General features: G+C 45.9%; 2 protein-coding genes across 4 annotated transcripts in view; one reads left to right on the top strand and one right to left on the bottom strand.

Moving 5' to 3' along the window:
* Positions 1 to 11,987, top strand: part of EIF4EBP2 (eukaryotic translation initiation factor 4E binding protein 2) — a 28,480-nt gene extending 16,493 nt beyond the window's left edge. Inside the window, exons 2-3 of the mRNA XM_017873145.1 lie at positions 3,268 to 3,453; positions 5,179 to 11,987. Coding sequence (XP_017728634.1) covers positions 3,268 to 3,453; positions 5,179 to 5,210 — 218 coding nt within the window. The 3' untranslated portion in view covers positions 5,211 to 11,987. The remainder of the gene's footprint in view (positions 1 to 3,267; positions 3,454 to 5,178) is intronic.
* Positions 11,988 to 16,566: 4,579 nt separating this feature from the next.
* NODAL (nodal growth differentiation factor) overlaps positions 16,567 to 23,326 on the bottom strand; it is a 29,764-nt gene continuing 23,004 nt past the window's right edge. For all 3 annotated transcript variants that reach the window (XM_017873144.1, XM_017873143.1, XM_017873142.1), the window contains exons 2-3: positions 19,679 to 20,376; positions 16,567 to 17,491 (exon numbers count right to left, since the gene is read on the bottom strand). In XM_017873144.1, the coding sequence (XP_017728633.1) occupies positions 17,339 to 17,491; positions 19,679 to 20,269 (744 nt within the window). In that variant the 5' untranslated portion in view covers positions 20,270 to 20,376 and the 3' untranslated portion in view covers positions 16,567 to 17,338. The remainder of the gene's footprint in view (positions 17,492 to 19,678; positions 20,377 to 23,326) is intronic.

Below are 23,326 nucleotides of genomic sequence, written 5' to 3'. Positions count from 1 at the left end.
TTTTTTTTTGAGACAGGGTCTCACTCTGTTAGCTAGGCTGAGCGCAGTGGTACAATCATGGCTCACTGTAGCCTACATCTCCTGGGCTTAAGTCATCCTCCCACCTCAGCCTCCCCAGCAGCTGGACTATAGGCATGCATCACCACACCTGGCTAAGTTTTCTATGTTTTTAAGAGACAGGATTTTGCCATGTTGCCCAGGCTGGTCTTGAACTCCTGAGCTCAAGTGGTCCACACACCTTGGCCTCCCAAAGTGCTGAGATTACAGATGTGAGCCATCATGCCTGGCCAATTACACTTTTTTAGTTTAGTATATACCCAAGAGAAAGGAAATGTGTTCACACAAAAACTTGTACGTGAATGTTATAACAGACAAAAAGTGGGAACAACCCATTTATCAGTTAATGGACTGTTGTTTTTATCGACTTGCCAGTCCATCAACTGATAAATCGATAAAGTGTGATATATACATACAATGAAATATTTGGTAATGAAAAAGAAATGAAGTACTGATAAATGCTACAACATAAACGAACTTTGAAGACATTATGAAAGTGAAAGAAGCAGTCACAAAAGACCATATATTGTATGATTCCATTTATATGAAATGACCAGAATAGGTAAAAAAAAAAAAAAAAAAAATAGAAAGTAGATTAGCGGTTGCCTAGGGCCAGAGGGTGTGGGGAGATTAGGTGGCATCTAAGGGGTGGAGGGGAGGTTATGGGGTAATGAAAAGGTTCTAAAATTGATTATGGTGATGATCGTACAGTTCTGTGAATCAACTAAAGCTATTGAGTTATACACTGTAAGTGGATGAATTGTAAGTGAATGCTATTTCAGTAAACTTGTAAAATACCGTATCTTATCGGCTCTTTAAGATCATAGAGGTTCTTCAGAGTTTCTCTTACATCTCACACATTTAGGCAGAATCTGTACTACCTATATCCTAGTTGGTTTAATTGCAATTCTTTAATGTATGTGTTATTGCTGATACGTAATTTAGAAAGCTTGCTTCTGTGCTGTGCTTTTTCACCACGTCATCTCCACAATTGCCAGGCTTGATGTACTACAGAAGTAAAAATAATCTTGTTCCAATTTGCAGGTTGACTCATCTGTCAGTGAAACCTCACCCGTCTGAGATCTAACCATGAACAAAAATGGGGTAACTCAAACAGATAGGCAAAGTCCATCGATAAAGCTCCTTCCCTTTGTTCATTGGAAGACCATCAGACCCCCTTTCAGCCTATTTGCCCTTATTTTACATAGCGTGCTAATAAGCAAGTTGCTGATTTCCAAACACAGCAGACTAGAAACACCAAGTTAAGGGTGTTCAAGGTGTGCTATACAGATTGAATTGTGTCTCCCCCAAATTCTTATGTTGAAACCTTAATTCCCAACATGATGGTATTAGGAGGTGGTGCCTTTGGGAGTTAATTAGGTTGAGTTGAGGTCATAAAGGTGGGACCTTCATGATGGGATTAGTGCCCTTATAAGATGGAACACCACTAGAGCTGTGGCCCCCTCACCCCCATGTAAGGGACACAATGAGAAGGCAGCTACCTACAAGCCAGGAAAAGAGCCCTCACCAGAAACCATCTATGCTGGCACCTTAGTGTTGGACTTCTAGCCTCCAGAACTATGAGACAATTTCTGTTGTTTAAGTTGTGCAGTCTGTGGTATTTTGTTATGGCAGCCTGAGCTGACTGAGTCATAGTAGTAGCCTGGAAAAAAGGCAGCTCTTAGTCTGACAAGAGACAAGGACACTGTGGGGGAAGGGTGCACCAGCACAGCCTTGACCACCTGAACTCTGTATAGTGATGTTCAGCTCTACAGAGCATTAGCTTGATAGGGCTTGAGACTTCTTAGGTCACAATATAGTATAATAAACAATTTTCATAGTAATGACTGTGATTCCTTAAGAGGGTTGAATCGTTTTCTGTTGAAGGCCATAAAGGGCTTTAAAATCTGTATTAGAAGTATTTCCATTCAAGATAATTGAAGTTGTTCACCCTTTGAAAGTTGAACTAAGTTTTGTGCTACCCAGAATACCTTGTTCCTCGTAATATCTAGATGCCTTTTGAGTGCTACTCTAGTTTTGTTTTCAAAGCAAAGAGGATGAAGGTAAGTTTCTACTTTCCTTGTCCTAAAATTATATTTGATTTAAATTTTGAGACAGGATCTTGCTCTGTTGCCCAGGCTGGAGTGCAGTGGTGCAGTCATAGCTCACTGTAGCCTCGAACTCCTGGACACAGGCTATTCTGGCTCAGCCTCTGTGGTAGGGAGTTCAGACCAACAACACCTCACTTGGCTCTTTTTTAAATAATTTTTTTGGAGACAGGGTCTCCCTATGTTGCCCAGACTGGACTCAGACTCCTGGGCTCAAGCAGTCCTCCTGCCTTGGACTCCCAAAGTGTTGGGATTACAGGCATGAGCCACCATGCCCAGACTCTCTTGTCTTTTTGATAATAGCCATCCTAAGAGATGTGAAGTGATATCTCATCATGGTTTTGATTTGCATTACCTTGATGATTAGTAATGTCGAGCACCTTTTAATGTACCTATTGAACATTTGTAAGCAGCATTATTGTTTATCAGTTAAAGTGTATTCTTCGGAACTATTGTTTTTAAAACATTCAGGTAGTACTTTACTGGTAAGCAGATTGTTTTGTAGAATAGAGAGGGACTGCCAGTTTCAGCTTTGACAATAGCTGTGAGAAGAAAGTCTCAGTCCTTCTTTGGAAAGCCTTTAAAAGGGGCTGTTTATTTTTTCTCATACTTGTTTATTCTTTCATTTAAAATTTTTTCCTTTTTTTTTTTCTAGTATCATAAATTTAAAACTTTTTTTTCTTAAAGATGTTAATGTTAGGGCCTAGGTCACGTATAAATAAGACATAGCCCTGACATAAGAAACTCAGAGTCTATAGAGACAGATGGATAAACAGGAGTCCTGTAATACGTGATGTATGTAAGATAGAGAGGAAGAACCTTTTAAAAAAGTGAGGGGTGGGGATGGCTTCATAAAGGAAGTGATGGTTGGAGCTGAGTCTTGGAGGATCAGCAGGAGTGTCCCTGGCAGAAGAGAAAGAGGGCATTCCAGATGGCAGAGGAGCCTGTTTACAGGCAGGGAGGTTAGAGATTATGCTTTTGACTTCAATTGTAAAATCCTTAAAAGTTAGGATTACATGGGATTTAAATTAAATTGCTGGATAGTATTATATGGTGATAACCCCTTAAATTTTTTCAGACTCTTTTTAACCCTGTTTTCTAGGAACTCGAATCATTTATGACAGAAAGTTTCTGTTGGATCGTCGCAATTCTCCCATGGCTCAGACCCCACCCTGCCATCTGCCCAATATCCCAGGAGTCACTAGCCCTGGCACCTTAATTGAAGACTCCAAAGTAGAAGTAAACAATTTGAACAACTTGAACAATCACGACAGGAAGCATGCAGTTGGTAAGAGAATGGTGGTGGTGGGGACCTAGAGCGTGGCTCTTAGAATTTGAATGTTTGTTTGCTGTAGGTTAAGAAGCTATTGATTCTTCAGTTGTTTTTATTTTTTGTTTTTTTGTTTTGAGACACAGTCTCATTCTGTCACTCAGGCTGGAGTGCAGTGCACGATCTCAGCACACTGCAACCTCCGCCTCGTGGGTTCAAGTGATTCTCCTCCCTCAGCCTCCCGAGTAGCTGGGATTACAGCCTGCTACCACGCCTGGCTAATTTTTGTATTTTTTAGTAGAGACGGGGTTTCGCCATGTTGCTCAGGCTGTTCTTGAACTCCTGACCTCAGGTGATCCGCCCGCCTCAGCCTCCCAAAGTGCTGGGATTACAGGTGTGAGCCATCGCGCCTGGCCAGTTCTTCAGTTATAACTAATACTCAGTTATATGTCTGTAAGGTTTCCCTCCTCCCCCAAAGGTTTCTTGAAATGCTCTGAAAACCCTGAGTTCTAAATCACAAATCTGATGTAGTTAGTAGGAGAAAAGAATCCAGAATCAGTATGATAAACCCCAAAAGTGACTTCTCAAACCATGCCTTAAGGACTACCTGGGCTTCACTGGACTAAGGATAACACAGAAAACAAAACAATTTCAGGCCGGGCGCGGTGGCTCACGCCTGTAATCCCAGCACTCTGAGAGGGCGAGGTGGGCGGATCATGAGGTCAGGAGATTGAGACCATCCTGGCTAACACAGTGAAACCCCATCTCTACTAAAAATACAAAAAATTAGCCAAGCGTGGTGGCGGGTGCCTATATTCCCAGCTACTAGGGAGGCTGAGGCAGGAGAATGGTGTGAACCCGGGAGGCGGAGCTTGCAGTGAGCCAAGATTGCATCACTGCACTCCAGCCTGGGCGACAGAGCGAGACTGCGTCTCAAATAAATAAATAGAAAGAAAGAAAGAGAGAGAGAGAGAGAAAGAATGGAGGGAGGGAGGGAGAGAGAGAGAGAAAGAGAGAGAGAGACAGAAAGAGAGAGAGAGAGAAAGAGAGAGAGAGAGAGAGAGAAAGAAAAGAAAAGAAAAGAATTTTCCTAGCCCCCATTTCCATCACCCTCAGGCAAATAGACCTTGTTTCTTATATGAATTTCTTTTTTATAGTATGAGGAAAAGCAGTATGGTTTATTTCCTCTATTTTCCAGAACTGCCTTTAAGATGTACCTAAATTACCCCTCCTCCAAAACATTATTTTATTCTTTATCTCTGTAGAAGCAGAATGGTGAGGTAGGAGTGGCCAACTCCTGAAATACTCCTCAGGGACTGTACTTAGTGACCCCTAGATGTGGGCCAGCATTCTGCTTTGTGATATTTCAGATGAGTTTTTTAATGGACAAAGTGTCAGTTTGGAGCAGGGCCAAGTCCAAAGCCTCCAGAAGAATGTGCTCTCCTGAGAGACAGCAAAGAGCTCCCCAGGAGCTGCTATTTATTCAACCTGAAGACAAAGAGACACTGGGGATGTTTTCACTTGTGTCCTTTTCCCCAAAGCTTCCCCCCATGGGCAGTGGAACTGCCATTCTTCTTTTTCAGATTAAGACCAGCCAAAGCAAAGCAGAGTAATTGTTTCAAGGCAGCAGAGAGTGGGACAGTTTGAATTATTTTTTGTCTCTCAGACAGAGGGAATGACAGTTAAAACTGTTGTGCTTTTTTGCGTATGTGCTAAACTCTTCATTTTATTTGTCCTAACTAGGGGATGATGCTCAGTTCGAGATGGACATCTGACTCCCCTGCAAGGATTAGAAGAAAAGCAACACTGATACTTGTGTGCACCTGATTTGGCCAATAGGATCAACAGTGAAAAGACAGAAGAGGCAATACCAGCAGTCCCCATTACAGTCTCCACCTCCCCCTCTTCCTCTGGGTGCCAAATGATGGGAAGATGAGCTTCATCTGACCATTTCTTCTCCCTGTTTCCTGTTCCCCTTCCCAGTTAAACAGGTTAGATTGAAGGCTGTGTTTCTGTAGAGCTAAGCAGCCCTTAGAGGACAACAGTTCAACTCTGACTTTCCTAGTTGTTTTTTTATTGAGAGCCACCCTCCTACCCTGTAATTTTGTCCCACATCGAATCTCAACCTACCAACAACTGCCTGTCTGGGAAGGGATACAGAGGCTTGGTGGGCCTAACACCATTCATGTTCCTTACCCTCTGTCTCTCCTCCGTGTATCCCACCTATGGTTCAGTGTTGCAAGAGTCTGGGCTTGGGATCTTTACTACCAGCAGGGGGAAATGATAAAAAAGAGAGCTGCTTTCCCTTTTACCTTGAGGTATTTGTCCCTCGGGACAGAGCACAGCTTGTGCAACTCTGGTAGCATTACCCTGTGACACTGTTTTGAGGTCCACTTTCTTTCCTCTGGGAGGAGTGTCTTCTGTCTTTGGTATTATAGTTCATCTTCCCGTTCTTTTACTTAGTGCATTTGTACAGATATTTTTAACTCTGTACATCAGAAGAGAGCCCTTGCTAACCAGTTTTGCTCTTCTTCTGCCACTCTTCCCTGCTTGCATCTTGTTGCTGGCAGAGTCCTCTTGTACTTCAAGAAAGCGAAGTGATTTTGTCTGCTCCTAAAGCAGGTCCATACCAAGTAATAGAGGCACTTTAGCCTCTACTTGGTGGGTAAAGCCTGATCATAGTATTCTGTCAGATAATGCCTAAGAATGACCTCTGAAGAACGTTGACCCATTTGAGTACCCGGTCTCAGACGTCATTTTTAAGTCCAGTGAGCATTGTGATAGTTGTTCTTAGATTGCAGTTTCTTATGTTTTGAGTTTGAAGTTGATTTTCAGAATGTTCTTAGAAAAGAACTGCATTTTTTCCTTTGTGGATCTGCTTTGTTTGGCTATTGGGATAGATAAGCATGGGCTTAAAAAATGTGTTCCTCCCAGTTTTCTTGCCTTTCCTGTTGTACTCTGAATTTCTCTCCCTACCTTCCTCACTGTCTTCCTCTCTCCTTCCTTTCCTTCCTTTTTCTCTACCAGGCCATTTCAAATTTACATCAAAGATACCTCAAGTGTTGGTATCTGAGAATATCTGTCACTCCTCTTATCTGAGAAGTGACCTTTTATTTTAAGATGACTACAGACCTATTTTAGATATGTTTTCAGTACAATTTTGAACAGCAACTTTTTAATTAAACATCTTCCAGTGTTAGGAAGATGAGAAATGTTCATAGGCGAGTCTGCTGTTCTATGTCACCATCTTTTGTCTCCCCTAGTCCCCCAGGAGCTCTTTCCTTTCCCCTCTAGTTTTGAGTGTGCATGTTTGGAGTTTGTAGTGGGTGGTTTGTAAAACTGGACCATTCTGCCTTGCTATGGGTTGTTCATGAAAGCCTCATTCTTTTCTCTGACCCTTTAGCTTTTGCATTCACCCTCCTTCCCACCTACCTCTCCTGGAACTATTGAGCAGCATAATAATCCCAGGAGAATGATTCCCCTCATAGAAAGACTAAAGCATCCATCCCCTTATAGTTAAGTAGCCACTGGTGTCCTGGGAATTTCTGGTTGGATTTGGTGCCCTGAACTTTTTATTAAAAAATCAGATCCCAGGGTGAGAGTAACAGCCATTTGGCCAAGAAAGAAACCTGTTTTTCTTTTGAACTATGAAAAGACCCTGTTTGTGAATACATTTTAGAAAGAAGAGAGGAAGGATGTCTGCAGAACTTTGTTCTGTTTTCTGCTACAAAAATGTGAATAGTTCAGAGTGAAAATCTTTTGTGATGGTTGATGTCTCAGGAATAAGCTGGATCTCCAATGTTTTGGGGATGCTTTGAGTCTCAAAAAAATTGATAATCAGAAAAGTATTTTTTGTTTGTTTGTTTAATGTATCCCTGTTCTGTTTAATTAAACTCCAAGTCTCATTTTACAAATTCTTGGAAAAACCTAAGTTGCGCTGTAATTTACATAAGAAGCATGCTCAGGACCTCTTTGCACCCTGGGGAGCCTGATTCTTTGGGAATGAAGCTTTTCGTTCTTCATACACTGGCCTTGGCATCCTGTGGAATTTGACCCAACTAGCAGCTAGTCAGTCAGTCCGTCAGTGAGCGGAAGAGTGAACTCTTCTTGATCTTTATTGCTATGTGTGAAAACTTGGCTTCCTCACTAAATGGTGGGGAATGGATTTAAAGCATGAGCTTTAGTAGTATCAAGATGCCATTTTCGTTTTTCTTGCCGTCTTGGGGAGCTTCTGCATGTGACCCCCTAATCAGAAGGCATGTTTTTAGTATTTCTTGGGAGTGTCAGCTGTATAATGCGGCAGCTGTTCAATCCCTTACCCTTCTCTGCAAGGACCTCCTTAAGGCTTGGTGCAGTTCTTCCCCAGAGGCCACCACTACTAGACAGTCTTTGACCTCCATAAGTTGGCATTTAAAAAATAATTTCACAAGATACGAGATAAACTTCCAATAGATGATACCTTTGTGTCATGCCTCATAGAATTATTTTTAGAACAGGCCAGAGTCTATTGGGTGGTTTGCCTCTGCATGTTTGGAGGGAACCTCACAGATGAAACCCTTAATGAATGTGTCCTGGGTTTTTAGAGGGAAGGAATACTCAAGTTACCACTTTGACTGAGACAGCTCTTAACATCTTAGTTCCCATTTGTAGTTTTCTTTTTGCGAGGAACCTATGCTTCTATACTTGTGGGGACAATTGATCTTAATGAGAAGTGACTTTCCTTCAAATTCCAACAGCAGACATGCATTGTCATGGTTCTGCCTTCTTTATAGTGTGGTTTATTGAGTTCAGCAGTTCTCACGTGCTGTTTAAATAGGTACAGCATTTTCAAGGGCACAGATACAGAGAAGCTGACTTTCTAGGTGCTGGGCTTCCAAGCCAAGAGTTTTGCCCTTCCACCTGTATTAGTTATCTGTTGCTGTGTAACAAATTACCCTAAATTTAGTATGTTAAAATAGTAAACATTATGTGTCAGTTTCTGTGGGTTAAGAATTTGGGAGTAGTTTAACATGATGGTTCCGGCCCAGGGTATTATGAAGTTACAGTCAAGATGTGAGCAGGGGCTGCAGTCAGCTGGAGCTGGAGATACCACTTCCAAGTTCTCTTTTTGTGGCCGTTGGCAGGATGCCTCAGTTTCTTCCCATGTGGGTCTCTGCATAAGGCACCTGGCTTCTCCCTGAGCAGCTGATCCCAGAGATTGTGGGGCAGGGCCAGGAGAAAGCTGCAGTGCCTTTTAAGACATAGTCTTGGAAAGGACATACCATCACTTCTTATCCTAGTCTTTAGAAGCAAGCCACTAAGCTCAGCCTTCACTCAAGGAGAGAGGAATTACACATACCTCTACCCCAGTGGAGCAGTAGCAAATAATTTATGGACATATCTTAAAAGCACCACACCCCAACTGAGGATGAAAGTAGGTCAACAGGGAGGTAGGTTTAATGTAGATAGGCTGAAAGATAGATTGCTATCAAAAACAATTCTCCAAGATGTGCATAACCAAACTGGACAGAAGGCAAACTCCCCAAAGCTACCTGCTGGTTTTGAGAGAGTGGTAAGAAATGGCAATTCCTAGCAGTAGTAGAAAGTAATATACCTAACTACCAACAGCTCAAGTATGCTTATTTGCACGTCCTAGACTTGGTGTCCGTAAGACTTATTTACCACTTTTATTTTCCTGTAGCTAGGAATTAATGAAAGGAACTGGGGCCTTCCAGCTGAGCCACTAAACCTGTCTTGTTTGGAATGGGGACTGTCCAGCAAAGGGAGCAAACATGAATTAGATGTTAAGCTATTGAGCTGAAGAAAAGAAAGCAGTTCATATTTAGGTGAAATAGATGATGTTATCAGGAAGCCAGGTTCCCACCAGAGTGGGTGCTTGGTACCTGGTCTCTCCAGTCTCAACAGACTCAGGTCAGGTCTCTCACCCAGGAAGCAACCACTCAATAAAGTAGGGAACATCTGAGAATGACAAATGTCAGTGCTTGATTGCTCCTCTAAATCCAGTGCACAGGTTAACCCTGCATGCCCGCCCATCTCTTCCTGGGCTTCTTGATGGCAATGTGTTCTTAAAGAACTGGTCTTGTGTTCTCCCTCAAGACAAACTTAGGTTTTTCAGTTCAGCACATTCTAGTGAATGGCTACTATGTGTTTCTGGCACTCATTCCTAACCAAGTCTTCTTTCTTTTCTTTTCTTTCTTCTCTTTTCTTTTTTTTTTCCTGAGGCAAGAGTTGCGACCTGTCGCCCAGACTGGAGTGCTGGAGTGCAGTGGTGTGATCTCGGCTCACTGCAGCTTCTTGCCTCCCAGGTTCAAGTGTTTCTCCTGCCTCAGCCTTCCGAGTAGCTGGGATTACAGGCATGCACCACCACGCCTGGCTAATTTTAATTTTGTATTTTAGTAGAGATGGGGTTTCATCATGTTTGCCAGGCTGGTCTTGAGCTCCTGGCCTCAAGTGATCCACTCACCTCAGCCTCCCAGAGTGCTGGAATTACAGGTGTGAGCCATCGCACCCGGCCAAATATGCAAATTCTTGTTTGGATTTATGCTCTGCCTCTTCCCAGCATTTTCTTATCTGTAGCCCTGATTGCTTGAGAGTATATTTGGATAAGAAGTACTGCTGTTGAGGGAGCTATAAGAAAAGGATACTTCTTCCAGAAGTAAATAACTCATCTTTAGAGTACCTTTAAATGAATTTTGTTTTTCTTTCTTATTTTGAGGTGGATTGGTCTTCTCTTTTTTTGGGTTTCCAGCTCTTTGAGACTCTCAGACCTTATCTTTCCAGCTCAAACACCATTGGTTAAATTCCCTCATTCTCATTAGAATGCAGCCTGCTGAGTATGTGGGTTTCACTGCTGGAGTCCATCCTTTAGCCAGTATACATAGAGGGCCTGCTTCAAATCAAGGCAACTGGTGAAGGGCTCAGCATGTTGGCAGCAGTATCCAAGAGATTGAATCTGTTTCCATTTTCCTCATCTAGGATAACAGCTGCTTGAAGCCAGGGCTCTTAGCCCTTTGCATTCCCCTTTAGAGAGGAAGCCACACTGCCTTTCTGTGTCTGGTTCAGAGCTCTTCCTTCTTGGCATGTTTTCTGGACTACATGCACATGGGCAGCTATTGATTAATCTGCAAAACCCAGTCACTTGCCTACCCATAATATCTGGGAAGGCGTGGTATTTGTTTTAAAGAAACGTTTCTTTGGGAGGGCAGTTTCTGTCTAGACTTTGAGGTGGACTTAGTTACCCTACAGTTCTTTAACTCTCAGTTTTTAATAAAAGATGAAATCAGATATTGATGCAGTTGGGTCACAATTCTTTAGAATGCTTCTACCCCAGGGCTGCTTCCTGTTCCTAGTCATGGTTTTCCAGTTTAGTAGTGGAGTTTCTTGAGGCTAACTTACAGAAATTTCTAACTGAAAACTTTAAGAGTTATTGATACTTACTTGTTTTTTCAGTTAATCATTTACATCACCTTTCCTACTCTCTGGAATTTAAACTTATTTCTCTAGGCTGGTCCTGGAAGTTGATAACCTTTTGGCAAAGCTTAGATTTAGGAGAAGGCTTATGAGTCCCTGTCCAGAGGGTCTGTAGATTCTCTTTGCTTATGACTCTCTGCCTGCAGCCCTGGCAGACCATACTGTATGTCATGGATACCCAGTGGAAATATTACTGAGATGAAACACATTTCCCAGGGTATTTAAACTCTCACTCTGCCACCTTTCTAAGGGTGGGAGGCTGGCAGAGAGATGCTGCAATGCTTGATAATCATTTGGCCACACTGAAATTTCCAAAGGGAGCTCTTGCCGGTGCTTTAAAACCAAAACACCTGGACACTTAGAAAATTCCATGAATCTAGCACAAAATATCCATTCTTGCCCAAGTGTATCCCCTTTCTCTCCAGCTTAATCTTTTTTTTTTTAAAGCCCAGGCCAAGGGTACTTTTAACTGGAAACCAGGGGAGGAGGGAAGAACACTAGCAGGGAGCTAAGAGGCAGGTTGCTGGGTAAGCCATCCTGCTCCTACCTGGTGCCTGTATCTGAATTGCTGAGTGCCGTGCGCCAGTGCCTTTCCTTCACCTGCAGATGGAGCCCATCTCTTTCCACCTGGGTGAGGAGACCCTCTGCTACTCCAGGGGTAAACCTTAAAGAAGGTGTCTTGAAGAGCCCAAAGGACACTCACATGCTAAGGTGTCCGTTTTATGCATCTTTAAAATATTTTATTTAAGAAAAAAATAGCCCTGCCCTGTCTTAGTGCCACTAATGGCCCAGTTCCATCCATTCTGAATGGAAGAGCAGAGACTGCCAGCACTTTCCTTGGTCTTCCCTTTGTCTCCCATGATGTGTTGTCCCCTCATCCCTCCCATCCATTTCACTGTGTGTGGATGGATAGCAGAGGGTACCACGCAGTCCTTGAGGCAGTCCTGTGTGATTCCATGATCAGTTGTTTTTGTATTCTAACTATCCTTCCAAACCAGCAGATGTTTGGAAATTAGGGAAAAAATTAAATTCTCATCAATGGTTGCTGTTATAGTTAAATCAATAAAGATCTTGAGTATCAACTTGGTGTTTTAATTTTTAAAAAGTATCAGGTGAAATCCTGCTAAGGTTATTTTACTTTTCAGGAGTTTAAGCTGGGAGATGGGCAGAGGTAGTTGGCTCTTTATCTGTTAGTTCTCCACACTTGGCGGAGCATGCACTTTGTCCATGTGGACCTGTGTATGCAGAGGAGATGGTGGGACTCTCAGGGAGCATGACCCGGCTCCTGTGCTCAGGAGCTTGGAAGCAAACATGTATATGCTGGGCTGACGGCACCCAAGCATGTCCTTCTCTTAAGTACTAGTCCTGAGGAAGCCCAAACAACTTTTCCTTTCTCAGAAGAGGGGCTGCCTGTGCCCCCGGGAGCACTGGTTAGATGTCCATCGTGCCTGCTATCTCAAACCAAGCTGTGCTGCATGAGCGTCAGATTCCCTGCTGTTACTAATCCAGCAGGTCTCATATATTAGTCCGGAGAACAAGAATTCTTTCATGTGAACAGAGGTCCACAGAATAAAACTGGACTGGAGGAAGCTTTCCCATTGGAACTGTGTAGAGGTTTGGGGCACAGGCTTTGGAATCAGGCAGCTTCAGTTCCAGCTGTGCAGCTTAGTAGCCGAATTACCCAGCAGAATTCTTACTCTACAAGCCTCAGTTTTCTCTAAGGTTAAGAAATAACTGTTTGGCTGGGTGTGGGGGCCCACGCCGATAATCTCAGCACTTTGGGAGGCCAAGGCAGGCGGATCACGAGGTCAGGAGATTGAGACCATCCTGGCTAACACAGTGAAACCCCGTGTCTACTAAAAATACAAAAAAATTAGCCAGGCGTGGTGGTGGGTGCCTGCAGTCCCAGCTACTCGGGAGGCTGAGGCAGGAGAATGGCGTGAAGCTGGGCGGTGGAGCTTGCAGTGAGCTGAGATCGCGCCACTGCATTCCAGCCCAGGCGACAAGAGCCCAAGACTCTGCTCTCAAAAAAAAAAAAACGGTGCGGACCGCGGCGCCGGCTGGCTCAAGCCTGTAATCCCAGCACTTTGGGAGGCCGAGACGGGGGCGCGATCACGAGGTCAGAGATCGGAGACCATCCTGGGCCTAACACACAGCTGAAACCCCGCTCTCTACTAAAAATACAAAAATCTAGCCGGGCGACTGGTGGCGGGCGCCTGTAGCTCCCAGCTCTACTCCGGAGCCTGAGGCCCAGGGAGAACGGCCGTAAACCCGGGAGGCCGGGCTTGCGGAGTGAGCCTGGCAGCATCCCGGGCCACTGCCCCATCTCCAGCCTTAGGCGGACAGAGCCCAGACTCCGGTCTCAAAAAAAAAAAAAAAAAAAAAAGTAAACTTTTCCAGGTGGTTGTGAGGCCCAATTGATGTCATAAAGAGCCCAGTGCCTAGTACACTCAGTTCAGTAAACAGCAGTTAAAGGACTCAAGCACAGCCTGGTTGACATGGACACCCAAAGATTATTCAGCCCCCTCTCCCCTTCCCTCCAAGTGTGTAAGTTTAGGAGTGGAACAGGTTTGAGCACTGCAGCTACCACCTACTCATGGAACCTGTAGAAGAACTAAAGAATCTAAGGGAAGATGGGACCAAAACCTTAAAAGCCCTTTCCTACATCCTTTACTGTGCCCTAAAGGCAATTAGGATAGATAAGGATCTTACTGCTAATGAAAGGGAAGACTTTTTTTTTGAGACTGAATCTTGCTATGTCGCTCAGGCTGGAGTGCAGTGGTGTGACCTCTGCTCACTGTAACCCCTGCTTCCCAGGTTCAAGTGATTCTCCTGCCTCAACCTCCTGAGTAGCTGGGATTACAGGCGTGTGCTACCACACCCGGCTAATTTTTGTATTTTTAGTAGAGACGGGGTTTCACCATGTTGGTCAGGCTGGTCTCAAACTCCAGACCTCATGATTCGCCCGCCTCAGCCTCCCAAAGTGCTGGGATGACAGGCATGAGCCACTGCGCCGGCCCGAAAAGACTTTTAAAGATGGAGGCAAACCCCAGGTTAGGGGTGCTATCCCAAGGTCACAGCCACTCCCCACATCTCTATGGATCCCGTGCTTCTGTTTCTTAAACAATGTTTCTAATTTCTCCAGGCTTACATACTGCCAGGCCCACCCACTTGCCCAGCCAAGGAGTGTAATGTGTCCAACTTTTCTCACAACTGACTTGGCACTGCTTGAGAGCAAGTTAAAATAACTCTTGAATACTCTTAAAACCCTAGGTTCAGGCCAGGTGCAGTGGCTCACATCTGTAATCTCAACACATTGGGAGGCCAAGACAGCACCATAGCTTGAGCCCAGAAGTTGGAGACCAGCCTTGGCAACATGGTGAGACCCTGTCTGTACAAAAAAAATCTAAAAAATTAGTTGAGTATTATGGTGCATGCTTGCAGTCCCAGCTACTTGGAAGGCTGAGGTAGGAGGATTGCTTGAGCCCAGGATGGCAAGACTGCAGTGAGCCATGATTGTGCCACTGCACTCCAGTCTAGGTGACAGTGAGATCCTATCTCAAAACAACAGAAAACATCCAGGTTCAGACAGGACACAATTCTCCTAGGTAGTATTTCCTGTGACGTACAGAGCCTTCAGCAAGCACATGGCCTAGAGCATGGAGCTATTCCCTAGACTCCAGTACGTAGGCTTTGCCCCAATTACTTCTGTCCAGGCAACAGAATGACTCTGCTGCTGACGTAGCAAACACTGGGCTTTCAGCAGGGGTCAGCAAAACACAGAGTTTCACTACTTTGTGCACTACTTTTGTTTGACATGAGGCAATGCCCTGTCGTCAAGGGTTTGTTCTTGGAGTCAGTAGAGCCGCTGACTGTAAACACTCCCACAAGCTGTAGCTACAAATAGCTTGACCCTTCGCTCTCTGGCACCAGCCATGTAAGAAAGTCCTGGGGTGATTTTCGCTTCTAAGAACTAGTTCAGTAGTATAATTGGGTTCAGATTTTTGGTTAGGCTAAGCCTTGGATCCCAAGATAGGTGAGCACAAACCTCTAGTTGCTATTAAGCAGTAAGTGCCCCTAGGGCTCAAGAGACCAGAGCTCAGCTCTTGGCCCTGCCACCGCTAGCTGTGTGGTCAGGCCCCGAGGTCTCACTGGGGTCTCATTTAGGAATGGGGATCAGACAAGCTGACCTCACAAGTTTGCCCCTGCTCGGCTGTTCTGTACATGGTCAAATGCAGAATCCTGTTGTGATTCTGAATTGTTGGGTCTGGGCAGTCTATTTCTAGTCTAGGCAGTGAACAGCTGGATCAGCTTTGTTGTGGAATCAAGGCACTGAGGTTTCTCAAGCCCAGGCCTGGCTCTAGCAAATCCAGCCCCTTTCTGGGCCACGACTATGGTATTGACCCAACCAGGGTTCAACACGGTTCTAAGCTCAACAGGGTTCACAAGTGATTGGAATCATTTTCTTAAGGCTGTAGCGTAAGTGGGTAGGCTTCTTGGGAAAGCAGGATCTGGTAGATATACTGTGGGCTCATATTCCCAATAAAGTGGCCCCTTTGCTCCATGAAACTACAAAAAAAGTGTTTCTGCTTTGGCAGTGTTCAGTGAGATCAAGCTGTTAAGAGCAGAATTGCTTCTTTTGTTTGTTTTATTTAAATAGAGACAGGTTCTCACGATGTTGCCCAGGCTGGTCTTGAACTACTGGATTCAAGCGGTCTTTCCACCTCTGCCTCCCAAAGTGCTGGAATTATAGGCGTGAGCCACTGCACCCAGCCAGAATTGTTGCCTCTGAGGTCTTTTTACCTGGAAGATACTGTGGTCAGGGGTTTTGGGGAATAGAGCTGCCTCATTCAGGCTCCTTTTGCTGTGCTGCCCATGTGGAACCTGAAATTAAGTCCGTCTTAGAACCCTGAGTAACAGAAGAGCTAATAAAGGTTATATTAAGGGCATATGGCAGGGACTGGGTTTAGCAGGCTTTATAAGCTTTAGAGGGAGATAGGGATAAGGCAGACTTTCCTATTCAGTCTACAGCTTAAAGCTGATGGCTCTTCTGAGCCTGACAACAGACATTTAATATGAATGTGTTAGGATTCACCAGTGTTCCTTTTTCTTTTGTTTCTTTTTTTTTGAGACGGAGTCTTGCTCTGTCGCCCAGGCTGGAGTGCGGTGGTGCGATCTCAGCTCACTGCAAGCTCCGCCTCCCGGGTTCATGGCATTCTCCTGCCTCAGCCTCTGGAGTAGCTAGGACTATAGACACCCGCTCCGCCACCACACCCGGCTCATTTTTTTGTATTTTTAGTAGAGACGGGATTTCACCGTGTTAGCCAGGATGGTCTCGATCTCCTTACCTCATGATCCACCCGCCTCAGCCTCGCAAAGTGCTGGGATTGCAGGCGTGAGCCACCGTGCCTGGCCCACACCAGCATTCCTTTTACAAGTGGAGTCTGGACAGTGAGTTGCTCACCTGAGGTCACACAGCTTCCAGTGGCTGAGCTGTGACCATAGAGCCAGTATCTTGCCACCCAGGGCAAGGCCTTCACTGCTGGATAGGAAGCTCAGAGGCCTCATTAATAGCACACATTGAGAGATTGAGGTGAATTGTCACCAACTTTAATAGATTCAGGTTGTGTCTGAATCTAAGCAGACTGACATGGGGATGTCTGAAGGCTCCAGCTTCTGTAACCCAACATGGCCAGTCCTCTTGGATGAGTTCCTGCCTCTGCCTTCACAAGCACCAGCTGGCCCAGGAGAACTAGACAATGGCTTTATTGTTGTACAGCTCATTAGCAGAAACCCACTCCAGTGAGCCTCTGGACACAGCCAGTAGATTGCCACTGGCCAGCCAGAAAGCTGTGGGGCTCCCCCAACCCAGCCTGAGGCAATGAGAGTGACGGACTCTTTTTAATCTATACAGCGATCCTTAATCTTTGGGGAGGGGCACAGGTCACACACAGCCTACTTTGGAGAATACATGAAAGCTATAGGTGACCTCATCCCACCTCCCACCATGTTGGGAATACATGCACGTATGTCTTGCATGTATTCTCAACATCCCACCATGTTGGGAATACATGCACGTATGTCTCAACTTTCACATACAGTTTCAGGGGGTTCACAGGTTTTTTAAAAATCCAGTAGAGAACTCAACGCACTTGTGCTTTTCCTCGCCACTGTCTTTTCAGTAAAGAGAACATACAGCAAGCCCCCTGCACGGGCTTCTTCCTCCCTCTTCCTGACAGCGGCCTCTGTGCTTGGCCAGACTCCACTGAGCCCTTCATTTACAGAGTGGGCAGCCCTTCCTCTTCAGTTCCGGTGGGCAGAGCAACTTTGCCCCTCTCTCTTTCTCCTTACTGGATTAGATGGCTATCATGTCTTCCAGGAGCTTCCCAGTCTTCTAGAGTGCAGGCAAATCCAGTCTCCCTCCAGGATGTCATCAGAGGCACCCACATTCTTCCACAATCATGTCTTTATGGTGATCTAGGAGCACTCTGCCATTGTCCACATACAGCATGCTCAGCGGCTTGGTCTTCACTGGGGCACAGCAAGTAGAAGGGACTCGGTGGGGCTGGTAACGTTTCAGCAGACTCTGTAAAGGAAAGGAAAGGAATGTCAATTCACATCCTGATGGACAGGTCAGAATAGTAGTATTTCTGGGTAAAGAGTAAAAAAGTTATGGAGTTAAAGTCATTTCCTGAGTGCAAAAATAGAAGAAAATTATTTTCATAAAGGAATTAGCTTGCCAATATATCATCAACTCTAAAGTCTAAACTAACTTTAGCTCTGTGCTTGTTTTGTGAAAACAGCCTTTAAACAGATTTTAAAAAATCACATGTATCTGGGTAGAGTAGTAGCTAATTTTTTTTTTTTTAGTAGTAGCTAATTTTATGTTCTCTTATTATTCTAATCTAAAGCAAATACCTTTTTTTTTTTCTTTTTTGAGATGGTCTTGCTCTGTTGCCCAGGCTGGAGTGCAGTGGTGTAATCACAGCTCACTGCATCCTCAACCTCCTGGGCTCAGGTGATCCTCCCACCTCAGCCTCTTGAGTAGCTGGGACTACAGGTGCATGCCACCATGCCTGGCTAATTTTTGTATTTTTTGTAGAAATAGGGTTTCGGCATGTTGCCCAGGCTGGTCTTGACCTCCTGGGCTCAAGCGATCCACCCACCTCAGCCTCCCAAAATGTTGGAATTACAGGAGTGAGCCACCATGCCCAGCTGTGAATACCAATTTTTAAAATATTCCAAGAAACTCATGGTTTAGTTCTAGAAATATGAAGCAGAATAGTTAGTCATGTGGAAATTCTTATGGGATTTGCTGTCAGCCAGAGAAGGACAGAGTCAATAGGAGGAAAGGTAACAAGACCTTGGCATTTTGGAACCAGGCCCTGTCCCTGTGGTCTAGTAACATCTTTTTAGATCAGAGTGTCAGAGTTGGCAGTTGGAACTGCCTGGGTCTTTGTGGTGCTGCAGGTGGGCGATGAAAATCAGCGGGCTTGGGTGAGGCTCAGGACAGGTCCTTGGAAGCTCTAGCACCCCCGGTGACTCCTTGTATGACCTTAGCCCATGTGCTCACGCTCTCTAGAGACCCTGAACCCTGCCTGAGGCTTGGCATACTGAGGATATACTGCAAGTCCAGGAGATTCTCAGTCCAGACTTCATGGAGTAAAATGAAAACATTTTGGTCCCATATGACCTTTGACAGCAGGGCAGGGCCACCTATAACATCAGATCTACCATATTAGGTTCTATTTTCTGTTCTCCATCTTATTCTCTTTCTTAACTCACCAGCCCTGTTCTTCCTCCACCACCTCCTAGACCTTAGGCTGACTAGTGGCACCAAGTGGCAGCCTCTGGTCTTGTCTACTTCTTTTTCTTGTTTTTGAGACAGAGTTTCGCTCTTGTTGCCCAGGCTGGAGTGCAATGGCACGATCTCGGCTCACTGCAACCTCCGCCTCTTGGGTTCAAGTGATTCTCCTGCCTCAGCCTCCCGAGTAGCTGAGATTACAGGCACGTGCCACAATACCCGACTGATTTTTGTATTTTGTGTCACCGTGCTGGTCAGTCTGGTCTCGAACTCTTAACCTCAGGTGATCCACCCACCTCAGCCTCCCAAAGTGCTGGGATTACAGGCATGTGCCACCGCACCTGGCCGGCCTTGTCTACTTCTGTAGAATGAGTAGTCAATTCTCAACCAAAATACTGTAGCTGGAACAGTGTGATTCCAACCATGGCCCCATAATGCAGCCAAACGTGCCTGTTACCTACCAACTACTTTACATGTCATATGCATGTCATCTCATTAACCCTGCAGCATCCCTATGAAATATGGCATTGCCCTCCTCATCTTACAGGTGGAAAAATTGAAGCTTGAGAGAATAAGCAACCTAATCAGTACCACACAGCTAATAAGGAGTCAAATGCAGGCCTGCCTGTCCCCAAAGTCCAGATTCTTCCTTTCCTAGAATGTCAGGGCTAGGGAAGTGCTGAGACCCTCTGGTCTAACCCCATCCCCTAATTTTATGAAAGACAAGGATAAAGTCCCAGGGAAACAATGTGTTCAAGCCTACCCAATGACGCATGACCCCATACAGGCTTTATAAGGATGTTACACTCGGTCATCTCTACATCCCTGGTACCTAGCACAGGATCTGGCGCATTGGAGATGCTTGAATAACTGTGAATGCAGGAACGTAGTCATTTAATAGCTAAGCTAGAGCCCTGTCCCCCAAGGCTGGCTTACTGCCTCCCCTTCCCCTCATGCCTGGCATCCCACCTGGATGTATGCATGGTTGGTTGGATGAAACTCCTCCCCGACAGGATTAGGACACTCGCCCTCGCAGCGATAGGCATTGTACTGCTTGGGGTAGATGATCCAGGAGCCCCATCCAATCAGGTTGAAGTCCACCTGGAACTTGACCTTCCGACACAGTTGACTTCTGTCTGGCAAGTGATGTCGACGGTGCCTCTTGCCCCACTCCCAGGACAGCTGTCCCTCCTGGGCCCGCCAGGAGCTCTCGGCTTCCCACAGCAAGGTGGACCCACCCAGCCGTCTCTGCTCCTGCGAGAGGTTGGAGTAGAGCATAAGGAGCACATTGGTGGCAGGCGGTGTCGGGGGCCGCTGCCAACACTCTCCAGCTACCCTGGACATCTGCTTCTCCAGGGTCCCAGGGCGCTTCAGCCACTTGGAGAGTGGCCTGGTCACCTCCAAGACCATGTTGCCCAAGGAAAAGGTGACCTGGGACAAAGTGACAGTGAACAGGTCCATCTGAAACCGCTCAAAGCAGCTGGCTGAAGCCTGCTCTGTGTCAGGCTTTGGCTGGTGGAAAATCTCAACGGCAAATGAGCCCTCCGTGGGGAGGTCCATGGGGCTGGACAGCTGCAGCCGGAGCTCTGCCCATGCCAGATCCTCTTGTTGGCTCAGGAAGGAGAAGTCAAAAGCAAAGGTCCAGTTCTGCCCGTCCACCTCCACATCTGGGTAGAAGAAAACCAGGAAGGAAGCAGGGTGAGTGAGGGTCTCCCCCAGCCTCAGTCTGTGTCACAACCACCATAGCTCTTGCTGGAGGCCTTACCTTATATAGAATTACCTTCGAATTCTCACCCCAACCCTGTGAATTGGTAAGATTTTTGAGTCCCTTTTATAGATGAGGAAAACTGAGGCTCACAGTGGTTAAAAGACCTGACCAAGGTGTCATTCTTGGAAGGTGGCAGAGCCAAGAGTAAACCTGGATTTGCCCAACTGCCAAGCCTAGACTCCGAATCACTGTTCTTCCAGTCCCCCTTCCAAGATAACTTGTAAAGCCAGAGGACAGTCAGTAAAATGTGATGAGTTGCATCTCCCCTCCCCTCTCTCCTCTGGTATATAAAGTCTGACCAACATGGAGAAACCCCATCTCTATTAAAAATACAAAATTAGCTCAGTGTGGTGGTTTGCACTGGTAATCCCAGCTACTCGAGAGGCTGAGGCAGGAGAATCATTTGAACCCAGGAGGCAGAAGTTGCAGTGAGCCGAGACAGTGCCATTGCACTCCAGCCTGAGCAACAAGAGTGAAACTTCTGTCTCAAAAAAAAAAAAAAAAAAAAAAAAAACAAGACAAAACAGAATGGCCTGTTTTACAGACACATTGAGTTAAATGTGAATATCATGGAAAAGCTCAGAGCTCTCAGGGAGGCACAGGCAATAGAAGCCAAAGACTGGGCCGGGCTCAGTGGCTCACGCCTATAGTCCCAGCACTTTGGGAGTCTGAGGCGGGCGGATCACAAGGTCAGGAGATCAAGACAGTCCTGTGAACGGTGAAACCCCGTCTCTACTGAAAATACAAAACATTAGCCGAGTGTGGTGGCAGGCATCTGTAGTCCCAGCTACTTGGGAGGCTGAGGAGGGAGAATGGTGTGAACCCAGGAGGCGGAGCTTACAGTGAGCTGAGATTGCACCACTGCACTGCAGCCTGGGCGACAGAGCGAGACTCCATCTCAAAAAAAAAAAAAAAAAGGAGCCAAAGACTGGTCACCCTCTGCCCACTCCCCGGTTCCTAAGAGTTTTTGGCAACCTTACAAATAGGTTTCTAAAGGCTTTTTAGGCATGACTACCCACCTACAGGATGCTCGCCCATTCCTTTCCCAGGTCATTCACACACCTAGGGCACACAGCAGTCGCATGCACCCAGAAGCTTCCAGAAGGCTGAAAGTGGGAGTTGCCCCATTACAATGCAAGATGGATTATTTCCCAAAGAAATTCACTTTCTCTCTGACCAAAGATACTCTATGAGACAATAGATGAATAAACTGTTAGATGCTCAGACTGGACCTACATCAGAGATCAGCACCTGGAAGACACACACACCCAGCCCTGTTCCACTCACCCAAGACAACCAAACCCAAACTGGATGACAAGGAGTAGGGGAGCACACTCCATTTATTCTGGTCCTGGACTGATTTTCCCTGATGTCTGGGAATAGCACAGATTTGTGGATTTTCAGGTCTATAACTTATAGTGATGCCAGGCGCGGTGGCTCACGCCTGTAATCCCAGCACTTTGGGAGGCCGAGGCGGGTGGATCACCTGAGGTCGGGAGTTTGAAACCAGCCTGACCAACATGGAGAAACCCCGTCTCTACTAAAAATACAAAATTAGCCGGGTGTGGTGGCACACACCTGTAATCCCAGCTATTCAGGAAGGCTGAGGTAGGAGAATTGCTTGAACCCAGGAGGTGGAGGTTGCGGTGAGCCGGGATCGCGCCACTGAACTCCAGCCTGGGCGACATCAGCGAAACTCTGTCACAATAAAAAAAGTGATGAACTTTCTTCAAGCTCAGTTTCTGTTTCTTTGCAATGGGAATAATGCTGCACCACCCTCTCTGATGATCACAAGGACCCAGGGAAATAAAGAGGTTTGAAGGTTTATTGCTAAATAAAAGTCGGGTGTTATTCATTAGAAATAAGACAGGGCGTTTGTAACTCTTTGTGAATAGACTCTGGAGGTAGTTATGATCTCTAATGTAGTTCTAGCCTGGCTGCATAACAGTTTATTCATTGACTATCTCCTAGAGGATCTTTGGTCAGAGAGGAAGTGAATTTCTCTGGGAAATCCAGCTTGTATTGTAAAGGGGCCACTCCCAATCTCAGCCTCATGGCAGCTTCTCCCAGCCCATCTCCAGCAGCTCTTTTTCACTTAATTTCCACTTCCCTCCTCATTAGCACCTATAGGAGGCAATAACCGGCCCCTGACTAGCAGCTTTCCCCAGAAGTGTGGGGAGGAGGCTAACATTACTCAGCACCCACTGCTGCCACCTGTACCTGGAGGCTTGGGGCAGTGAGTTTAAAAACACTTTATCTTGGCCAGGTGCGGTGGCTCACGCCTATAATCCCAGCATTTTGGGAGGCTGAGGCGAGTGGATCACTTGAGGTCAGGAGTTCGAGACCAGCTTGATCAACATGGTGAAACCCTGTCTCTGCTAAAAAAAAATACAAAATTAGCCAGGCATGGTGGTGCACGCCTGTAATCCCAGCTACTTGAGAGGCTGAGGCAGGAGAATGCCTTGAACCCAGGAAGTGGACATTGCAGTGAGCCGACATTGTGCCATTGCACTCCAGCCTGGGCAACAAAAGCAAAACTGTAAAAAAAAAAAAAAAAAAACTCGGCCGGGCGCGGTGGCTCAAGCCTGTAATCCCAGCACTTTGGGAGGCCGAGGCGGGCGGATCACGAGGTCAGGAGATCGAGACCATCCTGGCTAACACGGTGAAACCCCGTCTCTACTAAAAAAATACAAAAAACTAGCCGGGTGAGGTGGCGGGCGCCTGTAGTCCCAGCTACTCGGGAGGCTGAGGCAGGAGAATGGCATAACCCCGGGAGGCGGAGTTTGCAGTGAGCTGAGATCTGGCCACTGCACTCCAGCATGGGTGACAGAGCGAGACTCCTTCTCAAA

This window comes from Rhinopithecus bieti, unplaced genomic scaffold (assembly GCF_001698545.2).
Source record: "Rhinopithecus bieti isolate Rb0 unplaced genomic scaffold, ASM169854v2 scaffold_6907, whole genome shotgun sequence".
NCBI lineage: Eukaryota > Metazoa > Chordata > Mammalia > Primates > Cercopithecidae > Rhinopithecus > Rhinopithecus bieti.
The sequence above is the reverse complement of the archived record's forward strand: the minus strand, read 5'-3'. Positions and strand labels throughout refer to the sequence as shown.